The following is a 24,516-nucleotide window of genomic DNA, read 5'->3' as shown; positions in this document are numbered from 1 at the left end:
TAAGAAACATATTGTGATTAACGTTATAGCGATGTATAGATTGAGTATTGTTCAAGTTATATGCATAGCCGCGAGATACCATTCATTTCAATATTCATTCCGGAGCTAATTAGGAGCCGCAATCATTAGTTCACATGATGTTTTGCCGTAATTAGCTAGTGTACTATTAGGAGAGAGAGTACCGCTGCTAGAATAATTAATTAAGTTCAAAAGCAGGTAAAGATACACAGTGAAATACAGTGAATATTATACATCATACAGTGAAATTAATTAATTTAAGTTCTATAATAATAACGAATGACCAACAATTTTTAATGTATCTACAATATTTCTGTCCGTATTTGATTCTTTGATTATTTTGAAATTTTATGTACATCGCAAAAAATCTCTCTCTCTCTCTCTCTCTGACATATATACGATAATAATAATCATAAATATACTTATACACATAAACGAAAAAATATGCAACTTAAAATCGATAAAGAAAATTAAACAAATAAATTAATGAAATGAGAAATGCGGTTTATGGGGTTCAATAATAAAGATTGATGTTTTCAAAAGGCCGACATACGTATTGTTTTCGCTTCGGTGGAAATCTAAGGGGACACGCAATAGGGTGGCACTTATCGATTATTCCGTCCAACAGGGTAAAGACGAATTCCATGTATCTTTAACGACAGCGGAAACTAAACTTCCAAGCAGGGGAATGCCAGAGTCGCGTAAACAGACACATTTATCTTATTGAAAGTGAATTTTATATCATATGCCAAACAGTTCGTTTTAGTCATTAATTCCTGATTACAATTCTATATGTATATAAAATGTAGCAATTCTAGTAGAATCATTAATCAAATAATTAAAAAAACATTAATAATTTAAGATCTTCCCTCCAATAACTTTGATATTGTAATAAAATATGTATTATTTTGTAAGTATTCATTTTTTTTCTATTTATTTTAAGATATTTATACACAAAATAAAATAATATTGTTGTAATGAGCTTAACTTTGAGTAATTTGCAAAAGATTTAAGGCGTCGCTCACTTATTAAAATCAGAATAAATAAATGTTTTTGAATGTTACTACGTTCAATAATATAGATTAGTAAAATATGCTAAAAACTTCCTTTTTTCCCTATTTTAATAAATGCATATATAATTCATTAGCATATATTTTATATTTTCTGAAAATGAATCTTAAATTTATCGTCAATTTTTGAATTTTTTTGAATCATAAATTTAACGTTGATTAAATTTATCAATTTACTAATCAAAAAGACAAAAAAAACTTTGTTTTATTAATTCATACTAACAAATATGAATAGTCATATTTAAAAAAAACTTATTTATTTCGATCTATACATACGTACATAATTGGCTCTGGTAATACTTACCCATTTTTCATTTCTAAAAATTGTATTTTAGGATTTATAAAGGATAATTTTTAAGGACTCATCCTGTATTATTCATGTATCAAATCTTGGAAAGCAATATAAGAACAAATTGATACAATATGTTGAACATAGCATTTTTTAGTTTTTACTTATATTCAAACTTGTTAGAATTGTTTCAAGATTTGATGCATATACTATTTTTAAGATAAATTATTAAACATCTATATATACATAGATTTATTCTTTCTCTCTAAACTATACAGAATGGTCCATAATATGATTGCTTGTTAAAATAAGTTAATGACTATTGTGAGATTATTGAACAATGGAATATAACATGTATAAATATGTGCAAATATATAACGCATACTAGTTATAAATGTATATGATTTCTGTAGATATTATTCAGTATGATGTGACATGCTAATTACAGTTCTGCTATAGACTTCATTCATATACACATTTATCTGTTGGTTTAACTCAAATTTAAGCGACGTTTGTACATCCTGGAAGATCTATAAACTTCAAATTATTTATTTTTTATATCAATTATAAAAACTGTTACTTTTTAATGGTCCCTTAGTATGTACATAGTGAATAAATATACAAAATATTGCAAAGTTATCGCATTTCCTCTTATTGTTAGATATAAATTAATAAAATTTTAAAGTTATACCATTCTAAAACACATAATCATGTTAAAATTATATAACATTATAAATGAATAAATAATTATAATATACTAAATCAAAAATTATAATATACTAAAATATCAGAAATCACAATATAATTTCATATATACTAAATATCTAAGATTCAAAAAAATATGCTTACAGTTGAGTTTTCATACGAAATGTGTTATTACATAACTGCATTCAGTTCACATTCAAAACATCAGGATGTATACAATGCCGCTTAAATTAGTTTCATATTTATTTCAATTATCTTATCCAACTTTCATTAACAAACCTTGATTAATGGCAACCAATTTTGAAGATGTAAAAATTGCACCATTGTCGATGACTAAAGAATATTCCTTATACTATTTTGAATCAGAGAAAGAGAGAGAGAGATTGAAATTGGAAGTACAGCAGAATACATCAATGATATGTATTTTTCACACATAATGCATTCCACTATACTTCGTGTAATAATGATAATTCGTTCTCGTCTTTGGAACAAGGCGCGATTAGTTCCCATCAGATTGATATTTTCGAGGCCTTCCCTAGGTCTTTTTCCACGAATAATACATTTCCAAGGGTCGATTGACACGCCAGAATTTATCGTTCACTTGCCGTAACGTTTGTGAACCACTTAGTACCACAAGTTGTCCTGGTGAAGGAGCAATGTAAATGCAAAAATTTAATAACCTATCTGATTCTGACAATTCAGTATCTAGATCTAATGTCAAACGCATCGCCAAATATTTGCTCAAATGATCAACTGCAAAAACAAAATATCTGTTAGTTTTGTTAAAACAAAATGTTTTCCTTGTTTTTACTTATAGTATATTTGATGTATTTATTTCTAATAGAAAATTTTTCTTTTTTAATATATAAATAAAATATTTTACCTGTGGCATTTGCTGTTGTTTTTATGTACCGGATACTATTTTCTTTCAATGCTTTTATTAAAGAATTATCACCTGCCATTTCTGTAGGATGTGGCTTAAAAACAAGTTCAATTTCATTAAGCATTAAAGGTTCACTAGGACCTTCGCCTTCTGTGTCAACCATAGAGTCACCGCCGCCAGTCTCTGCCTCAGCACTAGAAGAGTCATTTTCAGAATTTTGAAAGCTTTTCTGCCGTTTTGGTATTTTTGGGATTTGATTTGCAGGATTTGGTGATGGTGTGGTAGAGTTTCTAGATGTTGTCCCTGAATAAACACATGAAAAAAGAACACAGATATAGCAAAAATAATTAACTAGATTATAAATTATAATCTCATCAGAAAGTGGGACTAATTGCAGGTTGAGAAATGTTGCTATTTTGAAGATTATTAATCATACCTCCACTATTCAAAGGTCCTGTTGCACTCTGAGAAGAATCACTTTGATTTGCTACATTTGTGGATGGATTTGGTGTTGTAGGTGCGCTAACATTTGGAGTATTGTTGTACGATGTTGCGTTACTAGCATTTTCAGATTCGTTGGCATTCTTTCTTGAACGTTGAGGACGATTCTGACTTTGTAGCTTAATACCTTCTGTAATAGAATTAACAAGCGCAGCTTGTGAATGCGATTTATTTAGTTTCGCCAAAACTCGTTCCTGATGAGCCTCGTATTCGTCTCTGCTTGGATAGATTTTTGAAATTAGCATATCAAAGTTTGGATCTGCTCTAAGAGATCTTTTGGAAACTAATTTTTTTCTACATGTTGGACATTCCTGTAAATATAAAATCATAAAAATTTTTATAGAAGCAGTACATTAGTTGCACTATATAATACACATATATAAAGTTATAATTAATAAAATTTCTGTGTAATAAAATAAATATAATTTTGTTGATGTTCCATGAAACTAATAATATATTTTTAGCAGAACCATATATTCTCAGATTTATTGTTAGACAGGAAATAAACTGACATACACATTGTATATATTATATAAGATTTGCAGGCAAAGATATATAAAACTGCTATAAAAAATCTTTCTTGTAGAAAATATATAGCCTTGCTCACAGAATTTTAAATATAAGCTTATGTCGAGTATGTACCTTATTACCACTTCGCAAAGCTGTAATAATACAGTCAGAGCAGAAGCGATGCAGGCACTCCTTGGTAGTCATAGTTTTTTTTAACATATCCAAACAAATGGGACACATAAGTTCGCTGTGCAGACTCCGCGGACTGACCGCAATTTCTGTATTGTCGGTAATCGCATCCTGTGGTGTACGGTGTAACTCGTACAGTGACAATTCCCATGTTTTGTTGAGGCCGACTTGTTCCGCAGATGCCATCTTGATCACAGTCAGAGGTTAGTGGTTAGTGTTCCAGGTTCCAGAGAATCCAGAGTGTCCAATTGTTCACATACAAATTTCAGCGCCACTTCAGTGTCGCCAACTGTAAATTTCAAATTCCCATATCTTATTATAAAAAAAATAAATCAAAAATACAAAAATAAAATACTAAATAAATAATAAAAATATTTTTGACCAGTAATAGTATTTTTCATTATGCGTTATGATTATTATGTGTTATGATGTTACGTTATCTTTTTTCTATCTTGCTATCCTTTATCTTTTAATTATGATGAAATTTAAATTTAATTATAATGAAATATTAAATTATTAGTCGCTCCAAAAAGTTAATAATTATAATTATGAAGTACCACTTAGTAGATTGATTAGTTCTGTAAAATTGTATGAAACACTAAATAATTAATATAGAAAATTTATTTTGAAAATTTAACAAAGTTCAAATAATTATATAGTTTTCACAATCAAAATAGCATATCACAAATATTAATACATTTAAAATTATGCTAATAATTTTCATATTACATCTCTGTTGAATATTAACAACTACATGTTTCTCACTCTGATCATTCTGATTGTTTTGATAAATATTTTACGTTTTAAATTTACCTATTTTTATTTTACAAAAATTTATTTAAAAAAATTAGTGTCAAAGATTTGCATTTCTGAAACCTTCATTACAAGGTAAACTACCTAGTTGGACTGTACTGAAGGAGACAATAAAATCTGATGGCACTATTTCCCTCGGATTGCATTTACAATTAGTGTCAAAGATTTGCACAATACGTATGAAGTTCAGTAGGATAAAATTCTATAAGTAAAGTTCCTGTTCATATTCCTGGTAATTGACAAATCCTAATTCGATCCCCAGTTATGCCGCATCTTTGATTAAGAAATTAATTGGGATTACTCATTTGAAAATAAAGAATTAAATTTACTGCTATGAATAATAATATTGCATGTAATATAATTAAAAGTCAAAAATTTATAATATATAACAAAAAAAGATTTTTAATAAAAATAGAAAATAACAAAAACACAATGGACAGAAATTTAACAAAAGAAACAAGAAAATAATACACATAATTGTTTCCTTCTCCTCATGAGTCGCGCGTTTTTGATATAATCATGTATATAATTAAAGCTATTAAAAAATCTAAATAAAATTAAATTAAAAAAAAAAAAACTGATCATATATTACTTAAATTATATATTGTTTAATATATACATGTATTATTTTAATGATATTTAATGCAATAATATATTGTTCAAATTGTCACACTTTTTATTTTATTTATTCTTCTCTCTGGTTATAGAGACTAATACTTTCTACCTATCTATCTTACATTTTTTCATGTTTTCTTATATTTTATATAGCGGTAATTATCCCTGATTAAAAAGCAACGATTAAAAAGATAATAAACAATTCTAAAAGAAACACTTAATATTTGGAAACAAGTTTAGTATTTAAAAAAATGGTTATTAAGCAGTAATATCGGTGGCATAGTACTTTATTCGTGAGCAAAATGTAGTATAAATAATATAACGGTATATAATTCCATGTATAAGATGGGCGTAGGCTTGGCCATTACTATGCACTATAGATGCATCTTCTCTTCGAGAGAGCGACTGGAGTAGATCTATTTGCGAGAAGATCTAACGCGGCAAACTGGACCGACAAGACCCTCGTCTTTTTCTGTTGACCCTAACTGTAAGAGACTGTAATTGCAGCTGTCCATGCATGCAAGGGAAATAAGTTTCATCGCTTGTTTCTAATATCCATTTTTATTCCTTGTATATTTTTTGTCATGAAAGTTATATTTTTGTTTTAAAGATTTTAATAGTAACTGTTTTAATATATTATATAATTAGAAATGTAAAATTTATTTTATAATAAATAATAGTATAATGATAATTTTTTTTATATTTAAACTAAAATTTGTAGTAATAATTATGACGAATACAATGCGAATAATAATTCTGATAAAATCTGTTTTTTTTTCCTATAATATAACATTACAGTCTATATATAATATTCTGTCTATATATTCACTCTATATAAAAATAATTCTTTTTTTTTTTCATATATAAAAATTCTCACCTCTGATTCAACTAAAAAATTATCAAATTTTTTAAATAATTACATCAAAAGATAAAAAAATATCTATTAGATATCGATTCATTGCACGCTTCTTTTCATGAATGTTAATTATATAAAATAATAAAAAACCGTGTTAGAAGGACGATTTTTTTTTAGGTGAATTTCTGTTTATTAAAGATTTGACAAAAGTAGCTAATTACTATTTGTCACGAAAGTCAAACTCTAGTTTTTAATATCGTATTTAACAGATTTAATACAAAAAAAACAGTTATTTAAATTTTATATTCGAGAAGCAGATAACAGTCCGCATCTGTAGGTCACACTGTATGTGACGGCAGGGCAACACCTTGTTCCACTTAATGACGATGCTGCTCCGACAGCTTTTTAAGTTCGTCTAATTAATTCCCTACGGCAAAGTATGACATGTCGGTCATTCTCCTTCCGGATTCCACGCGGTCATTCGATAACAATTATATCTCATCGTTATATCGTAACGAGATTCGTGCACTTTGTTGTGTATGCGTGCAAGTGATGTGATTCGCTCCTTTATTTTTATCATAAAAATATTCAACAGATTTTAGTTTATGCCGCGCAATTTTTTTCATGATATTAATCTCTTTCTAATTGTAAGAAGACTTAGCATTTTCATATATAAAATAGAGTCTCTTTAGAGTACGATTTTTTATTAAAAAAAAAAAAAACTGACTATATAAAAAATCTGTGATATATGAGCCTCTAATATAATAATGATTAATAAATATAAATCAAAGACAAATATATACATATATACTTATATATAAATTTATGATGCGTAGCGTGGGCCACAGAGGGGATATAACTTTCGCTTGATAATATAGTGTAACACGATATTACATTGCTCCGACAAGATCAAGTGATTTATACAGCATACTTGCAATTAGTATCCAAGTATTCAGCTTTCTTTGATAAACAGCTTTCTCAACATAAATGCATAATGTTTAAATATTTATGCATTTTAATAATTATGATTTAAGAAGTTTGTAAATCGAGAGTAAATCCTTTTCTTTTTCTTTTGCTTCGCGTATTTTGTTAATTTTTCAATTTATAGATATTTTATATAAAAGTCAGCATAGTCTTCGATTCAATGTCACATGTTTATGAATAACCAACAGTGTTTCATCAGCCTAGTTTCTTAAGAATATAATGTACGCATTAAACACAAATGGAGATAGATTATCGCCATGACACATTTACCGAGAAATAGTTTTCTCGCGAAAGAGAGAATCTCTTATGTAATAAATGCAATCGCAATCTCGTCTCATGTGTTATCCACAAAACTATCGTGGTACGAAATCGCGCTCGCACGAATATTATAAGCATTATACGCGTTTTACGTTCCCTTTTGATCATCCGCTTTTCTCATAGAATTACAGATTCTAATTTACGTAAGATCATAGAGATGACGCACGATGTCACGTGCATAAATTAATCCTTTGTTACGTACAGTGTAACTTCAAGGCAAAATGCTTTGCATTTCTTTCTATGCCGTGAGAAGTGGTTCGAAGATGACGGAGATATATAAATCATGAAGAGATTTTATATATTTGTTAACATTCTTTGTATGATCATATCATTTACTATTGTTTGCAAAATAAGTTCCTTAAGTAACAGTGTACAGATATAAAATGATATCTCTTTATTACTTTCTTCGACATATAGAACCAATAAGAATTATAATAGCATCTTCGAAACTACAAAAATCAGGCAAAAACCACACAAACAAATTATATGTATATGTATAGTTAGAAAAATAAAATATTCCGGTTAAAACAATAAAAGCGACTTTACATCTTCGAAAGGATTCTTCTATAAACAACTTTTTATCATTATATAATGGCTCTTTTTCTAATGTTCGTTCGAGAGATTTTTCTCTATCTCCTACGATTTCAAAAATATTAAACGTATAATCTAATTGATTTATTTTGTATAAAGACAAATAACTACAATACAATTATTTGCTATTTAATTATAAAAGTGTTTTATATTTGATTCTTAAAGAAAGATATTAAAAAATAAATCATGTGTTATTTTTCAACAATTGAAAAATTATTTGTAACAATTTACTTGAGTGATTTCGTTTCTCCGCTATGATTAGTTTTGTTAGACATAATTATCATTTCTTTCGTTTTACTTCCCTGTTCCTGACGTTGCACAAGCATCCGGAAGCAGCGGCGTTCTTGCCGCTTGATACATGGTTACACGTGTATCCGTTCAACTCAGGTCAAGCGTGAATTTGACCTACTGGTACTACTGTCGTGTCTATCCTCAGATATCACTATGGATTTTACTTTTAAATTCTAGATGAATAAACTTTCCGTTTCTTCAAAATGCGATCTAATAAAGAGTTAACTCGTACTTTTATATACCGCCATTTTATACATTTTGTACATTATTCTTGCGCTCCAAAAAGAGCTGATCATTTTATAGCGATTTATGGAACATTAATATATTATGAATTGCTATGTAATGTTCAGCTCTTTTAAAGCTCAAGCATAATATATCCAAGATGTCATAGATTTAGTAAACCATTTTTCGCTGTAAAAAAAATGTAAATTAAAAAAAAATATTTCTATTTAAAACCTATGAATATATAATTTAAAGTTTGCGCAGAATTTTGTTGATAAAATATAAATTAGAATTAAACGTAATTTGACAAATTTGATTAAACGTAAATTGATGTATATTAGAGACAATCGTGAAATTTAAATTAACACTGAAATCTTATTAAGCGCAAGAATTTGCGCAATGTGTAAATTATTATGAAATTAGATCTTGCTTCTTTTCGCTTTATACTTTGCGGTATTTCCTTATTTTCAACGCTGTATAGACACCCGTTAGTCACGTTCGTCTCTAACAGAATGATATACACGAGTGTAGAGATTTATCTTGATTCAGCCATAGATCTAATCTGTTGAAATACTCGAGATTTATCTCTTTCACGTAACTAAGACTAAAGCGGATTCCTGACACGGCCTTTGACCATAGAATTCATCAACATTCGATTCTAAATTTTGCCGGCAACGTAATAGGAGAATAAAGCTTAAGCCTATTCATTGATAAATATATTGCCTATTAGTATCTGTTTCTTCTTCTCTCAACTCAATTACAAATAAATGCGATTTGTCAGCATTAATTTTCGTAACTGTACGCAGATTGAATTTTTTAAATTTATTGTCAATAAGATACAAAAACGCTACATTTTTGTATTTATATTTATTTGTCATTTGTCATTATCATTTAATATTTCTTCTTATTACTTTTAGAGCAGTAACCTTTGACTTTTGACAAATTTTGAAAGAGATATATTTTTACCTCTCTTTCTGATTAACTTCCGCCAGTATGTAGCATCTGAAAATCAATGGTATGCCATTTTCTTGGAAAAAGTCTGCGTGATTTAAGTGATAATATTTTCTATTTTATTTTTTCTTCATAAACACATTCCCCACGATCTCATAATGTTTTTCATTGACGGTCGCGCGATTACAGAGTATGAAAATCGCATTTCTTGTGGCTTCTGTCTGCAGCGGTACTTGATTGCCTTTCGTTAAGAGACTTCACCGGAGTGAGCTGACCTAGTAAGATTGGTGCGTGCAGAAAATAAAACATACGATTTACGTATCCGTCAGAAATTCTTAGAATAATTAGTGAATTGTGTATTTATTTTAACATCGCGACAATTTGATCAGAAATATCAATTGTCTTTTGCTTATATTAGTATTCAATACATTTTACTTGCTGCCAACATCCTCTCGAATTCATCTTCATTATATCAATCAATTGTAGAAATCTATCAAAATCATTAGATATTTTTAATGTGATTTCCAAATAAAAAATAAGGATTCCATTAAAAAATAAAGAACATAATATATTAAAATGAACATATCAATAACATTATTTTCCAAAAAATATATTTCCTGAATGCCAATTTGATATTTTGTAGATTTTGACGATTTCAATTTTGTTTAGATTGTTTTAAAAGATTAGCTCTAAGCTAATCTTAAAAATATCTAATTAGCTATAAAATGACGGTAAGTCAAACGAATTATTTGCTTAAACAGACTACTTGTTCCCACGCTTACAATAGAAAGTAGCTTTTTAGATTTGTATATTAAGGTAAATTTATAACTCGCGCGTATGACGAAACGAAATTTTAATATACTTTATAGGAAAATAAAAATATTTTATTTTTATTTATTATTATAAAAAAATTGCAAGTTGAATTATATTCTTAATAAAATTTAAGTGAAAAACTTTATGATAGCTAATACATATTTAATATCATTTTTTTTATTAATGTTTGCACAGTAGTAAACATGCATAAAAGATAACGTTAGATTTATGATCCGTGATAAAATTCGAGATAAAAGTCTATTTATAATTTTATGTATAAAATACAGAAAGACAGGCTTAAAGTATATATATCAGCATGACTAAACTATATAATTACCTTGTTATTGAAAAATAATAAGATTCTCAAGAATTCTGTTTCGTCATCTAAAAGTTATTACAATTTTTAGTTATATATTTTATATTTAAATATTATTAATTTTGTTAAAGAATTTCTTACAAGTATCACGTTTTAAATTTCAAATAAAATATTAAACTTTATTTCTGTTATCATTATGTATTTGTGTGTGAAAAGCTAGAATAATAATCTAAGTATTTTGAATCTATTAAAATGTTCGTTGCTGCGAGAGAACCGTTTATTTCCGCTCCACATAACAGCGAATTATGATACGTTGCGTGTCACGTTACGCCCAACGTCGGCTTGTTAGTTCTTAATCTCATCGAAATCGTACCCTTCGATCTCTTGTCAAACCGCGGTGTCATTATATATAAATTTAAATTACGCCAATTAACCTTTGCCAGAACAAATTCTACCTTTTACGACAAAGAAAAAAGTCCGGTAGTCCATAATTGCATTCCTTATTATATGAGATCAGGCATTCGGATTTAAAAGCCGGCATTAAAATATATTTATAAGACAAAAGATTTCTGTATTCGGTTGGAGCTTATTGTTAGATTCATGCTCTGTTTATTCTCGTTGCTATCAATAATAAATATGGGCAAACACACACAATAATTTTATGAAATTAATCACTTACAAACTTTACGAATTTCAATATAAAAGTGTACAAAGATAATACATATCTTATCCGAAATCATGGCAAATAAATAAAATGAAGAATGTACTCGTGAAGAGTAAATAAAATAAAAAAAAAAAAAATATTATCACTTAAATCAGAGAGAATTCTTCCAAGATGACATATACTCAATTGACTTTTAAATGCTACATGGGCGTTAATCAGAAAGCAAAAAATGCAAAAATATGTCACTTTCAAAAACGTTGTCAAAAATTAAAATTTACCGCTCTAAAAGTATAATAAAAAATTACCATAAGGAAAGTAATTAATTAAATACAAATGGAAAATTAATTAAATAATAATTAATTAATTAATAATATATTATTAATAATTAATTAAAATAATAATAATTAATTAATACAATACAATAATTAATTAATTATAATAATAATTAATTAAATACAAGTGGTTTTTGTATCTTATTGACAATAAAATGATTGAAACCTCAATCTGCGTATAGGCGAGGTAATAACACCGTGTCTTCCAAATCGGGAGCGTTTGAACAAGGCGAGCATACCTGACCCAGTGAGACAATCCCCCCGGATCTTCTGTTTTCCGAGTACTCGGGAAGTCGAGGACTCACGGTGCATCGGCGCGCCGTAGGTCGCGACTTGACCCACAGTCTGAAGCACCGCGAGTAGCATAAGTCCTCCTCTCTCGTCGGGCCGATCACCATAGACGAGTCATGGACGTCATGGTGCACCGCGCTGTACCGCACCGGCCGAGAATGAAGACGAGGTTGCCTCGTTGGAGAGGCAACCGTGAGAGGCGATGTGCACACGTGCACCTCGGGGCATTCGCGGGTTGGCAGTCGGCTCTTGAAAGCCGCTCAGTGAATGCCTCTTCGCGTCCTCTCATACACGCGTTTTTAACCGAATCACTCGGCGCACCTCTATAAGAGATTCGCGTCTCCTATAAGGGAGATATATTATCGAATGGGGGATCTTACGCGATCGGGGTGTGTCGATCTTTAATCGATAATTTTCACGGTAGCCGTAAAATGTACAGTGTTGAATGTTCACGCGAAACCCAGTGGAGCGACAGAGAAAAGTGCGAGGCCGATGCTAACATAAGTGCGATTTTTAACAAATGCTAATCGCTCCGATGTAGAGGAACTCGCTTTGTTTGCGGCGAGACGCCGCATGCCGATCGGTGATGAAATTGATGACACGATTGGGATAAATAAATTTTATTCATGCATTGCTGAAGAAAGAGAAAAGAGAGAAAAATTAGAATTCGATAAATTAAATTATTTTTCTATGCATTTGAAATTGTTCTTCGTTCCAATTTTCTCAGGCGAGAGCACTGCTAAACATTTTAGTGTAATTATTCTTGCACGCGTCCATGACGTGTCCTACACGTTGATGTGAGTAAAAATAATCTATCTATTTATTAAAATATTTCAAATATTAATGTTCTTTAATTATTAAAAATGTTTCAAAAAGGCTAAGATATTGCAATGTTAAGATATCATAATTAATTTAACACATTGACATATACACTATGATTTGACAGATACACTAATTATACAGCATAAAAATATCAAAATAATACTTTTCATTTGAAACAAACTTGTATATTAATTTATTGATGTATCTTACAATATTTATCATTTATCTAATCAAATTATAGATATGGATTATAATTTGTTTAATTGCGATAAAATGTATTTTTTAAGCATGTAGAGAACAATGGAAAATATACGAAGTATGTACATATACATGATAAAAATAATTATATATATACATTATAAGTGTGTATACATACTTGCTATTACCTATAAAATGTTGTGTAAAAAATATATCAAAAGTATATATAAAATAGATGTAATAAAAGTGTAATAACAATTCTATAAAAATTACTGATTGGTTTTTCATCAGTTTTTATGTGTTAGTAGATCATTAAGATTTCAACAAACAACGATTCAAAACCTAGCTGCATGTTTTCTTAATAATTCGTTTCACCGATATTGTGGAGAAAAAGTATCAAAATAGTATCATGTTATTTTATTTTAACTCTCATCCCCCTATCTAAAAGTTTAAAATAAAAATGTATGAGTCAGAAATTGCTCTCTATATCAGAGCACAATTTTTATAATATTACGTCAAACTTTTGTGAATGAATAATCTTTTGAAAAATCGAGTATTAAAATTTGAAGAAAAATTGATTTTCTTTTTCAAAATCGACATACTCGTTAAAAAATATAGAAACTATTTACGGCACGCTAAAAAAATTAAATAAACATAGAGCCATTAAAGTAAAAAAAAAAAAGAAATACTAAAATACAAGAGAAAGTAGTAATTGAAACGATCGCCTCAAATGCATTATAAGTAGACTTTTATTAGAACGGAAAATAAAACATTCTCACACGTAAATGTCGTGAGTATAATTTATGGGCATTTTCCGGCGAAAGATCTTAATAAAAGTCACGTTATAAAAGCGCATTTTAATTCTCTTCGCCATTCGAGCAAGTCAAGCATGCGTTCATTCTGTAAATGTTACTTAGGAGTCGTTGCCTCGTAATTACATGTGTAAACACAATCGCATAGGCAATGTTAGTAATGCATCTGCAGTGATACATGAATAACGGACAGTTACGATTTAATGAAATGGTCGTTCATAACAAGTAAACAATCGAAACAGGAAATGAAATCAGCCAGCTATTAGTGTAGAAGAAAAAAAAAAACACGTCAAAATTTGAAAATAAGGTCTAAATAAATATTCACGTAAAAAATAATAAATATTAATTGATTCTAAAATTTAGATAGAGTGAGAAAGTACAAAAGTAAAACGAGATATACAATGCATATTTCAGAAAACTAAATGGAGAATAATAAAATAATAACAAATATGGTAAACTCCGTAAATCGTGAAGATCTACCTTCAGAATTTTACACTTGTAGGAGGATGTAAGCTATTACTTAAGCTGTTACACGACTCTAATCGAAGACCAGGGTCATGGCACGCAAGAATAATCCCACGGCTTTCACGGTCGATCATGCGATCGCACGTAATCCTTGCAACGCAGAAAAACATTTCTCCGAAAGGACTACATATCGTACAAATTTTTATCTAAACAAACAAGTAAATTAAAAAGTTCCGTGTGTGATATGAGAGACTTGTGCGGGAAACGGATGTAATTTAAAGTATCGTGCGTATAAAAAATGTGAGGAGAAGCATGTAAAATTTTTTCCTTAAAAATTTACTTTAATGTTATGTGCTACATAAACTAAGACGACGAAATAACAATGGGAAACACAAGATCGCAATTCTGTCGACGAAGCAAACCGCTCTATCTCTTCTACCTTATCAACCGAACATGGAGCATCGTCGTAGATCATCGGAAGGATCAAGATCGATGCGACGAGACCGACAGAGAAACGGATCTTTCATCGAAATGCAGCACCTGCAACGTTTGCGATTACCAGCAGAACAGCCTGACGTTCGACAGGTAAGATGAAAATGCACATGTACACACTGTCAGTAAATAGTATATAAATAAAGGACATATTTGTCCTGGGGATGCTACTAGTAAAATACAACTGTAATGACGAGATTATTATTAAAAATGCCAAAATCATGTTAAATTTTTACAATTATCAGGTAAGCTGACTATCAGGTGAGCCTGAAGATAACTAAAGATCGTTTTGACTGAAGTTAACTTATCTACTCACTATGTTATCATCGAAAATGTACTGATCTTTTATATCTGTTCAAAAGATAACATACGAATACCAAGGTTTTATCTTCTCAATTAATATTTTCATACACCGACGAAGTTACTATTAAAGGCAACCAGCCATGAATAAATGTTATAACTGTCAGCTGGGCTTAGTGACTCGAGAGATAACTGGAGAATGCTGATATAATGCATTTTGGCTGCATCAAAAATAATTATACGAGTTAATTATATATGAGTATTTTAATTTATTCAATCATTATTTTATTATCAAAAATAAACAGTTCTACTATGTAACTGTTTCAAAAATAACAAATATGAAAACGTTTTATTATTCAATGACTATTTTATTCCCATAAAATCTTTAATAGCCATCTCTAATAATAATATACTTTCTTGGTGACATATAAAAATAATTAGATTTTGATAAAATATTATAACTTTTACATTTAGTTATAAGAAATTAATAGTATCAAATTTGCCTATTATTATCGATTCGATAATAATTGCCATTTAAAGAAGTATGTGTAATTACATATAAAAATAAAAGATACGTATACATTTTTAATCTATATAATATCTATTATATTTATATCTTGCTTTATATTTTTTATATATTGAATTATTCGGAAATTTAGTAATGTTTTTAAATGATGTTAAAATATTATTTTCAATTGACTATATATTTGATATTATATTTTGTAAAGCGATTTTGACGTATTTTATAGTAATAAACTTTGTTAAATTTTGGTAATTTCGTTAATTATTTAAAAAGAAAATAAATAAAATCTACTTTCGTTATTTGATGTTTGATTTCCGGAAAGGAAAAACTGCTATGCACATTATATCAGCTGTTACATGTATCAGCTGTTTGGAGATGATGTTGCAGAATCAATCATTTATAAATGATTTGCTGAATAAGCGATTTTAATCTTGAAAATGCTATAATGCTTTAAAAAATCGCTATTAATGACGATCCAATAAAAATATTAATTCATTGTGAAAAACTAATTCATTGTGAAATTATCCAAAAGATAGTTAAATTGAAAAAAAAGTTACTCACATTGCATTAAATAAACACATATTCAAGATATAAATATAAATTCGATTTTTACGAGAAAACTGCTACAAACATTACGAACAACTCAATATCATATATATTAAAATATAATATTTATTTATATAATATTTATATATATTATTCTATTTATATTTTTATTAATATTATTTTATTAATATATATTTTTAAAACCATTAAATATGTTCACAAAATTATACTTATTTTGAAAAGGCAATATGTGAAATGTATATTTAAAAATCCTGATAAATTATAAAGATACGCATTTTCTCGACACGCTTCCAGTGAAGTAAAACGTACTGGATAAAGTTTATATTACTCTGTGGAAACTACTAATTTTTGTCGCGCTTGTATCCGATAGGAAACTATCCGTAGAAACCGTTTTATCTTATGCCAAGCGTTTCACATAGATCAATAATTCTAGTTTCAATACATGGTACTGTATACGAATACATAATACATCTAAAACGTAGCGAAATAATATCGTGTTTGCAACCGTGTGTAATTTAAATTTTTAAACGAGACTAATGTTTATATTCTAATTTTTTACTTTAATTTAATATTTAAAAAAATTTGATAAATATTATTACCTTCGTGTAGCATAAAATACGTATATAATATCGTATTAAATCTGTAAATTGCCTTTCTATAAAAAAAATCGGCCCCCAAAGATTTGGTTTCTTGATTGACTTGATAAAAAAACTTGCAATATATATGTACAGAACGGAATTGAGTGAAGGAGTGCCTTTCATATTAAAAGTAACCGTTGTAATATGCCGTTGGACTCAAATCAATTTCTCTTTTAATTATTTCTTATTTTATTCAACATATAATCCTTAATTTACTATAGATATAATTATCATTTATGGAATTTGATCATAAATTAATAATATTCAATATAATCAATTCAACAATTAATTATTTCAATCTCATGATAATCCATTATTTGCATCTGATTATATAAGGACAAATATTGATAATTAATATTGATTAAATATTGATTATATCGAGAGAGCGTTGACGAACATTTAGTTGATTGTTGGTTATTACATAAATGCAAATAAATGCATTACCAAAACACTGCATATCAATTGTAACATTAAAAAATAGATTAAAAAATAAAATATTAGTTTCTGCCACTTAAAATCACCTTAGATTCGTGAAATCTTACGAGAATTGTACATGTCTCGATTTATTTGCGATCATGCGATTGGTTTGTTACAAACCAATGCTCCGTTTTATACTCGTTCCACATATACATACAGACAAGAAAACGGCTGATTATCGATGTACCACAGTGTGGTACGTATGTATACGTCTGTCCCTTCCGTAGCGCGTGTGTGACGTACCTTGCGGGGGGATAAGCTCTCAGATAAACTCTACTTACGTTACGAGCAGGTGAAGGCGCCTCATTACGCTGCTCAGCGCTTCGCCGCGCCGGTCGTCCCGCGCCGATGTCAGTAAGCCTCCGGCCGTACCGCGGAACGGAGTCAAGTACAAGCTCACGCGTGTGACGGTGGACTCTTTTGTAATCGCACCATGTCGATCGTTTCGACAGGTCGAGCGATTAAAACAGTGGACCGTGATTGAAATCGGTAGCTTTCCGTTCGCTTTTCCATGCGTCTAAAATCAGAAACGTCGTTCAATTAAGGTAACGTAATCGCACGCTATAACTTGTATTCATTTATAACACAATTTTTAACAAGGATTATAATAAAATCCGGTGGAAAAATACTCACAAAATTCTATTAAAAAAAAAAGTAACGTTCGAAAAATATTCGCTTAATATGATAATAATTATAATCTGATAATGATTCTGTGATTCTTCCTCTAATTCTGCTTTACGATAATTCATCATTAATACCATACATATATATTAGAGCAGAATTGATAGTGATAGATGAAGAGAGAGGAGATACTAAATGGAGGATTTAATATAAATTATCATATCAATAATGATCATATCAATGAAGCTAGATACTAGAATTATTTAATTTATTGCTACCGCCTTTCATCGAGAATACGAGAATCTAATTGGTAATGCGCGATAATCAGCACGTTACTCCGTGCACGCACGCTGTCAATTTTATTTAAATTTTTTGCTCGCAAGAAGTCACGATCTCATTTGAACTTCCTCGACGATTACGGGGTGAAGAAATGACGCGTACCTTTTTTTTTTTGTACGCGCGTGGACGCGCGTCTAATGAGAGTAATTTAATTTTTATATACATATATATATATATATATATATATATATATGTATATATAAATCATACAACAGCATAGTAAAATGTAAGAGAAAATGGCAATGAAACGAAATCGCGTTTGCGAGCGCGAATGTAAAAACCGCTGTTTACTTTTGTGCCAATTATCGCAATTACAGAAATACTCAGGCTCTTTAATACGAAATCATGCGGTGCATTTTCTCATCGTATGTGATTGCGTGCCACGATTATTGTCTTCGTTTCTGCTCCGGATAAACGTAAATATGACGGCAAGTGCGAGACATCATTGTTCTCGCGCTCGTGAAATCACAAAACGAGAAATGTCTTGCGTTTTCAGAACTTGAGAAAAGACAACGAATCAGGATTATTATCGTTCCATCGATCTATACTTTCGACAAGTATGCGAAATAAAACGCATTACGTGCAATTGTAATCGTGTGTTTTAGAAATAAATCACGTTTAATTTTTCAACTGGACACATTTATTTAATATTATGAAAATCGTGCTCAATAAAATGAAAATTAAACAGCTGTATTTAACAACAAATATATGCTGAGTTTATGTACTGAGTTTATAACTCAAAAATATGATGTTCTTCTCCGAAGTAATCTTATCATTGATGTGTCAACACAATTTCGTTTCTTTTAATATCATGCTATCGACCTTGTTTTTGTATACAAAAAAAATATCTATTGGAGCCATAAAAGTTAATCATCATTGTACAATTTATTGCATTTTAAATTGTAATATATTGACATATCTTTAGCATTTCTCAATTGCCATCATATTTTTTTAATAATACAAATCCAAGTGATTACGTGGAATAATATAAGTTTATAAAATTAAATTAAAAAATTAATCAAAAATTAATGAAATTGAAAATCAAATCTGAGAAATCCTTTAAAAAAAATATATATATATATATATTTTTTAGGCATTTTGGAGATTTAAATTATATGTGCCTAACTTTATTACGCTGGAATATTTTCTATGGTGATATAAGATAAGTAAAAAATACTTGTTCCGATAGGAAACTAGTTGGATAGAACAAAGGTAGGACAAATGTAAAAGATTTGAAAAGAATATTAATTGATGCCATGGTCGCTTCCATATTAGACTAATCCAGTCATGACTCGAAGGACATTTACGTCAACCTACGTAGTACTTGTTCTTATAACGTTTCCTTTGTAATATCGCGTTTGTTCTAGTATACATCTACATACACTGTCATATTGTCAACGCATATACCCGCGGATAATGTTTACACAAATAGAGTCTTCGTAGATATTTGTATATACGCGAATAATATCTTTGTCTCTTTTTCGTCTAAAATGAAAAATTAATTCGCGAACAAATTCTTTCATTAAGTTTTTTTTTTTTCATCAAATGACAATCTCACTATAAAATTAGGAAAAATAAAAATATTTTCAAAAACAATCTTAATTTTGTGTTATGATTGTGTCTAATATAAATTTAATTTCAGAATCAAAATAATAACAATAATAATATTTATACTGCAATTCTCTTGAATAATTTCACGTGATGTTCTCATGTATACCGGTTTACCGATAGGCCTATACTAGTTCATCGATACACCACAGAAACAAGTTTATTAGCGCGTGCAATCACATTTTGCTCGTATCTGTTGATATAATCCGATGATGCGAATGCCACGTACATGGTGAGACCTTCTCTTTTTCAAAGGCGATTCTTTAAATACCATATGTAACTCGATATAAACATCGTATATACGATGTTCCGCGCAATTTAATCCCATTTGATACTAACAAACCGTGCCCGCCATAATCAGAGCACACATGGATGTCAATGATACGCACATATTTGTCAGACATAAAGATCGATTAAAAGATAAATCGAGATTGAACTCTATGTGCTACATGTGGAACAATAAATATTATAAATATTCTGTTATAAACATAAGCAATTTCCTCGTTTATGAGGAATTTTTTTTGTGCATCACTTAAAAGTAAAAAAAAAAATTATATACATATAATTGCAAAATATATATCAAAATAAATTAATGATCTATTTATGGCGATGTAGGCACACGATGCTAGCAATAATATTTCAGAGTAATTATATATGTATAATATTTATAATACTATCATCTGTAATTATATCAATATATAAATTATGAACGAAAGTACGTAATTAGATTTAATTGCAGAAAATCGGCATTAACTCGGCTAAACTGAATTATACGCAAATAACATGTTTGATTATTCTATAAATTTTTTCTTCGTAGAGATGTTATCAGATACCTTTTTCTGTTTTAAAAATCGCTTTAATATTGCAACATTCACAATATGCAACGATACCTAGCAATTACAAAGTATAATCTATCTACGTGGTTGTAATTCACTAACCTATCACTTGTCACTCATAATGAGACAGGTAAGACAATGCTTGTGCTCACCGTCAGCGTAAAAGCAATTGTTTCATGTGGATTAAATAGTGCAGCTTGTAATTTATTTATTCGTTACTCGCTTTCGACACTTCATTTATAATACATCGTCAGGAAACAAATCGAGATTAGCCAATTAGACTTGTACTAAAAACCAGTTCCCTTGAATCTAGTTGATCCTATATTTCAACAAAATGATACATACAATGTTATTTTAATTTTGGAAATAAAATTGAAAAAAAATATAATATAATAACCCAGAATTTAAACTGTATAATCAAAATAATATTATTATACTCGAACTGTAAATTGCTGGAAAGCCCTAATATAATTGAGATTTTTATTTAATTTAGCATTAAAATAGATGACATGAAATAGTTAATATTCAATAGAATTTTATTTTATTGAGTGTTCAATTTTCCACTTATCGCGTTAGAAACTGCCAACTGTGTGAGACATAATACAGTATAACTGTACTTTCTATTATAAATGAATTAAAAAAAAAAAGTACGCCTCGTGAATTGGTCGTTAACGTACCGATATGCAATGATGATTGCGAAGGCGAAGATTAGAAATTGTCGTGCGATCTCTTATGCAGAGCGTGACGGATTAAAATTCTAAATCTCGCATGCAGCATAGCGGTACTCCATACGTGCGACAATTTCATAGGATGATTTTTCGTGCGCATGCAAATTTCTCTGCTTCTGCGTCTCTCCCTTGCGAAAGTTGACAAGAAAGTTGCTTTTAATATGAAAAAGTAGGTCGATCGCTCTAAGCTTCAAATGCAGTTTAACAATGTGAATGTTAAAAGGCTTTGCACGAAAAATGATTTCTTGATGAAATTGGCTCAAATTGTGTGAATTGACAGTTCACGATTTCCTGATTATAAAGTTTTTACAGATCGTAAAAGAGTATAGCTAATTATAAGTTACTAGAACAACACATCGTCGAGAGAATACTCTCATATTTCGAATTTTATTATAGGTATCCGACAAATTTATTAGATAAACAAATATATTATTAATTTTTAATTTTTATAAAATTAGATTCACATTGATATACGTAAAACGATTTCATAGATAAATTGTCACCTAAAATCATCGCAATATTTGAAGAATAAAGAAATTAGCGAAGAATTCGAATGTTATAAAAATAAGAAAATATGAAAGATATATTTTAAAAGTTCACAGTATGATCTAAGATTTCTGTCCAACATTCGAAACAATCAAACAAAATTTAATATAATATAATATAATTAATTAATAGCATTTATATAAACAACGAAAATATTATCTTGTACTGCATTAGCCAAATTGATAATAGCGCTTCAAAAAATCATGTACATTATCTGCAACACAACTTCACAGCTTCCCTATTTATCAGCAAATTAATTTCAACGTTTGATTTATGCGTTTCTGTGAGTAATTGGATCAGCATCGTTCATAAATCGCTGTCAACGCGAGTCCCGTGCTTCCTTATAGTTAGAATGATCTACGATCGGGCGGCGGCGACATTTTGCTCGATACCGCATGAACTCTATGGAAAAATCGTGACGATGGAAAGCTACACTTAATAATCGTCGTTGTCGCGGCTGAGCAGGATACGCTCAGATGAATCGAGCTGGATGAAGCGAAATGGTAACAGTGAACGGAATCGAAAAGAAACGCACGAGCGTTCCGCATTCGAGAAAAATGCAGAGATCCACCGAGTAATTGGATGTCCGCAATTAACCGGAGGTAATGATGACGATGAGCGCGATAGTATCGCATATTATGCTTGTTCATTTCAGACGACGATCCTGTTCTCACATTTCTTAAAGCCAGGCAATTGATTTATTGTTGCTGCGTCGCAACAATAAATGATTTATTTTTTTTTTACAAACACATATTAACTTATATGCAACTGCATTACAAAATATGAAGCCGACACTATATATATAGTTTTGTATAGTTTATATGAAAAAATATTTTTTGGTGATATTAAATTGAAATGTGAAAATTAATAATTAATAATTTACTAATAATTAATTTATGAACTCACAATTAAAAGTTTTCATAGCGACAAGGTCATGAACAATTATACTATAGCTACTAGAGCATATTAACAATAATCAGTTATAAGTAATTATTTATATTAAGTTAATGACATATTAAAATATTGAATAATATTTAAAAATATTTAAAAATATTAATTTTAAACAATATTTTACTCAGACAAATAAAATATACATTCATTATGTACAATATCATAAACGCAAATTATTGTTAACTATTTTTAATTGAAAAATAAAAGCTGCATCAAAAAAGCTTTAGATAAATGTGTGGTCAATATTTTTGCGAAATGCTCGGAAGTCTAATAGAAATTTCAAGAAATTTTATTAAAAAAAGATGTATTATGAAAATAAATAGAATAAATAGGTGAATAGCATATATCTCATTCTTTCAGTCAAGTAAAAAAATATTGAAATTTGCATCAACACTGATTGTTTGTCCCTTATCATTGCATCCCGACTATTATTTTAGATAATACTTTCATCCATCTTTCAGGACATCAAGAGACATCATTCATTATCTATATTAAATATTTGATTTTCGGCCAAATTCTCGGTAGAATTCCACCTGATACGTAGAATCACACCGGTGTAATTTCTCAGAGCAACAAAGAAGGAGATCTTGTAATGAGCGCGTGCAAACGGTCTACGAATGGCCCATTAACTCGACCCATGAAACGATCGCGCCCCGATAAAGAGATAATAATTCGTTCACGCGCATCTTGACGCGTTACTACAGCTAATCTATTGTTCAAAATATTGCTACGATCATCGAATATTTTATGTATTATGAGACATTGTTAGTTGACGGTAGATAAATTGTATTTTAAATAATATAAACAATATAAATATTTATCTCTGGAAATACATATATCGAGCGCGTATTTTCTCATATATGATTTTCTTTCTTCTTAATTGAATGGAAATCTATTCTCTTATCAGTTCATGAACTAGTTTCCAATGAAAAGAAAAAAAAAAAAAAAAAAAATTGTAACTGCGATAAAATTAGAATTCTAAAATATGGCATGTTTCGTATGCGGAGCATTTTTCTGAAATATATTAATATAAATCATATTAATATAAATATTTTTCTCAAGAAAGAACTGAATTATTCAACGCAAAGTTTTGTTCGCAAGATTTCCACTTTGAAATTGCATCGTATAATGGTATTATGTATACCGTAGTACACGCATATATGTCATGGGATTTCTCGATAGTCATATAGCATTAACGTTAGGAAATGATTTCTCACGTAACTAATATACTGTAATCTGGATTCATAACCGGCCCATCGTATAAATTTGCGATATCGCATCCGAGTTAACGCTAATACGATGCGACATTTTTTTTCATCTAACGAGACACGAGGATTATCTTATACGTTGGTTCACGTACGGTATGTGTAT

At 29.4% G+C, this 24,516-nt stretch overlaps 2 protein-coding genes across 3 annotated transcripts in view; one reads left to right on the top strand and one right to left on the bottom strand.

Moving 5' to 3' along the window:
* Nucleotides 1–1,614: 1,614 nt before the first annotated feature.
* LOC126851644 (E3 ubiquitin-protein ligase RING1) lies at nt 1,615–17,939 on the bottom strand. Its single transcript, XM_050595805.1, has 5 exons — nt 17,798–17,939; nt 4,109–4,454; nt 3,402–3,777; nt 2,966–3,268; nt 1,615–2,835 (listed from the first exon to the last, which is right to left on the bottom strand). The coding sequence occupies exons 2-5, from the start codon at nt 4,349–4,351 to the stop codon at nt 2,618–2,620; spliced, it is 1,140 nt and encodes a 379-aa protein (XP_050451762.1). The 5' UTR covers nt 4,352–4,454; nt 17,798–17,939; the 3' UTR covers nt 1,615–2,617.
* The window catches only part of LOC126851642 (uncharacterized), a 38,952-nt gene continuing 29,255 nt past the window's right edge, over nt 14,820–24,516 (top strand). Inside the window, exon 1 of one of the 2 annotated variants that reach the window (XM_050595793.1) lies at nt 14,820–15,104. In XM_050595793.1, coding sequence (XP_050451750.1) covers nt 14,902–15,104 — 203 coding nt within the window. In that variant the 5' untranslated portion in view covers nt 14,820–14,901. Of the gene's footprint in view, nt 15,105–17,912; nt 18,062–24,516 lie in introns of those variants that run through there. The other variant, XM_050595795.1, reaches the window with a different exon arrangement.

The sequence above is a fragment of the Cataglyphis hispanica genome, chromosome 8, assembly GCF_021464435.1.
Source record: "Cataglyphis hispanica isolate Lineage 1 chromosome 8, ULB_Chis1_1.0, whole genome shotgun sequence".
NCBI classification, from domain to species: domain Eukaryota; kingdom Metazoa; phylum Arthropoda; class Insecta; order Hymenoptera; family Formicidae; genus Cataglyphis; species Cataglyphis hispanica.
Note: the sequence above shows the minus strand (reverse complement) of the source record. Positions and strands in the feature narration are given on the sequence as shown.

Excerpts from the sequence above, each read along its gene's own strand:
- LOC126851644 (XM_050595805.1), bottom strand. The coding sequence starts at position 4,351 with ATGGCATCTGCGGAACAAGTCGGCCTCAACAAAACATGGGAATTGTCA. Across the intron at positions 3,269-3,401 it reads AGGACCTTTGAATAGTGGAG|GGACAACATCTAGAAACTCT; the intron begins GTATGATTAATA and ends GTGTTTATTCAG. Across the intron at positions 2,836-2,965 it reads AACAACAGCAAATGCCACAG|TTGATCATTTGAGCAAATAT; the intron begins GTAAAATATTTT and ends TTGTTTTTGCAG.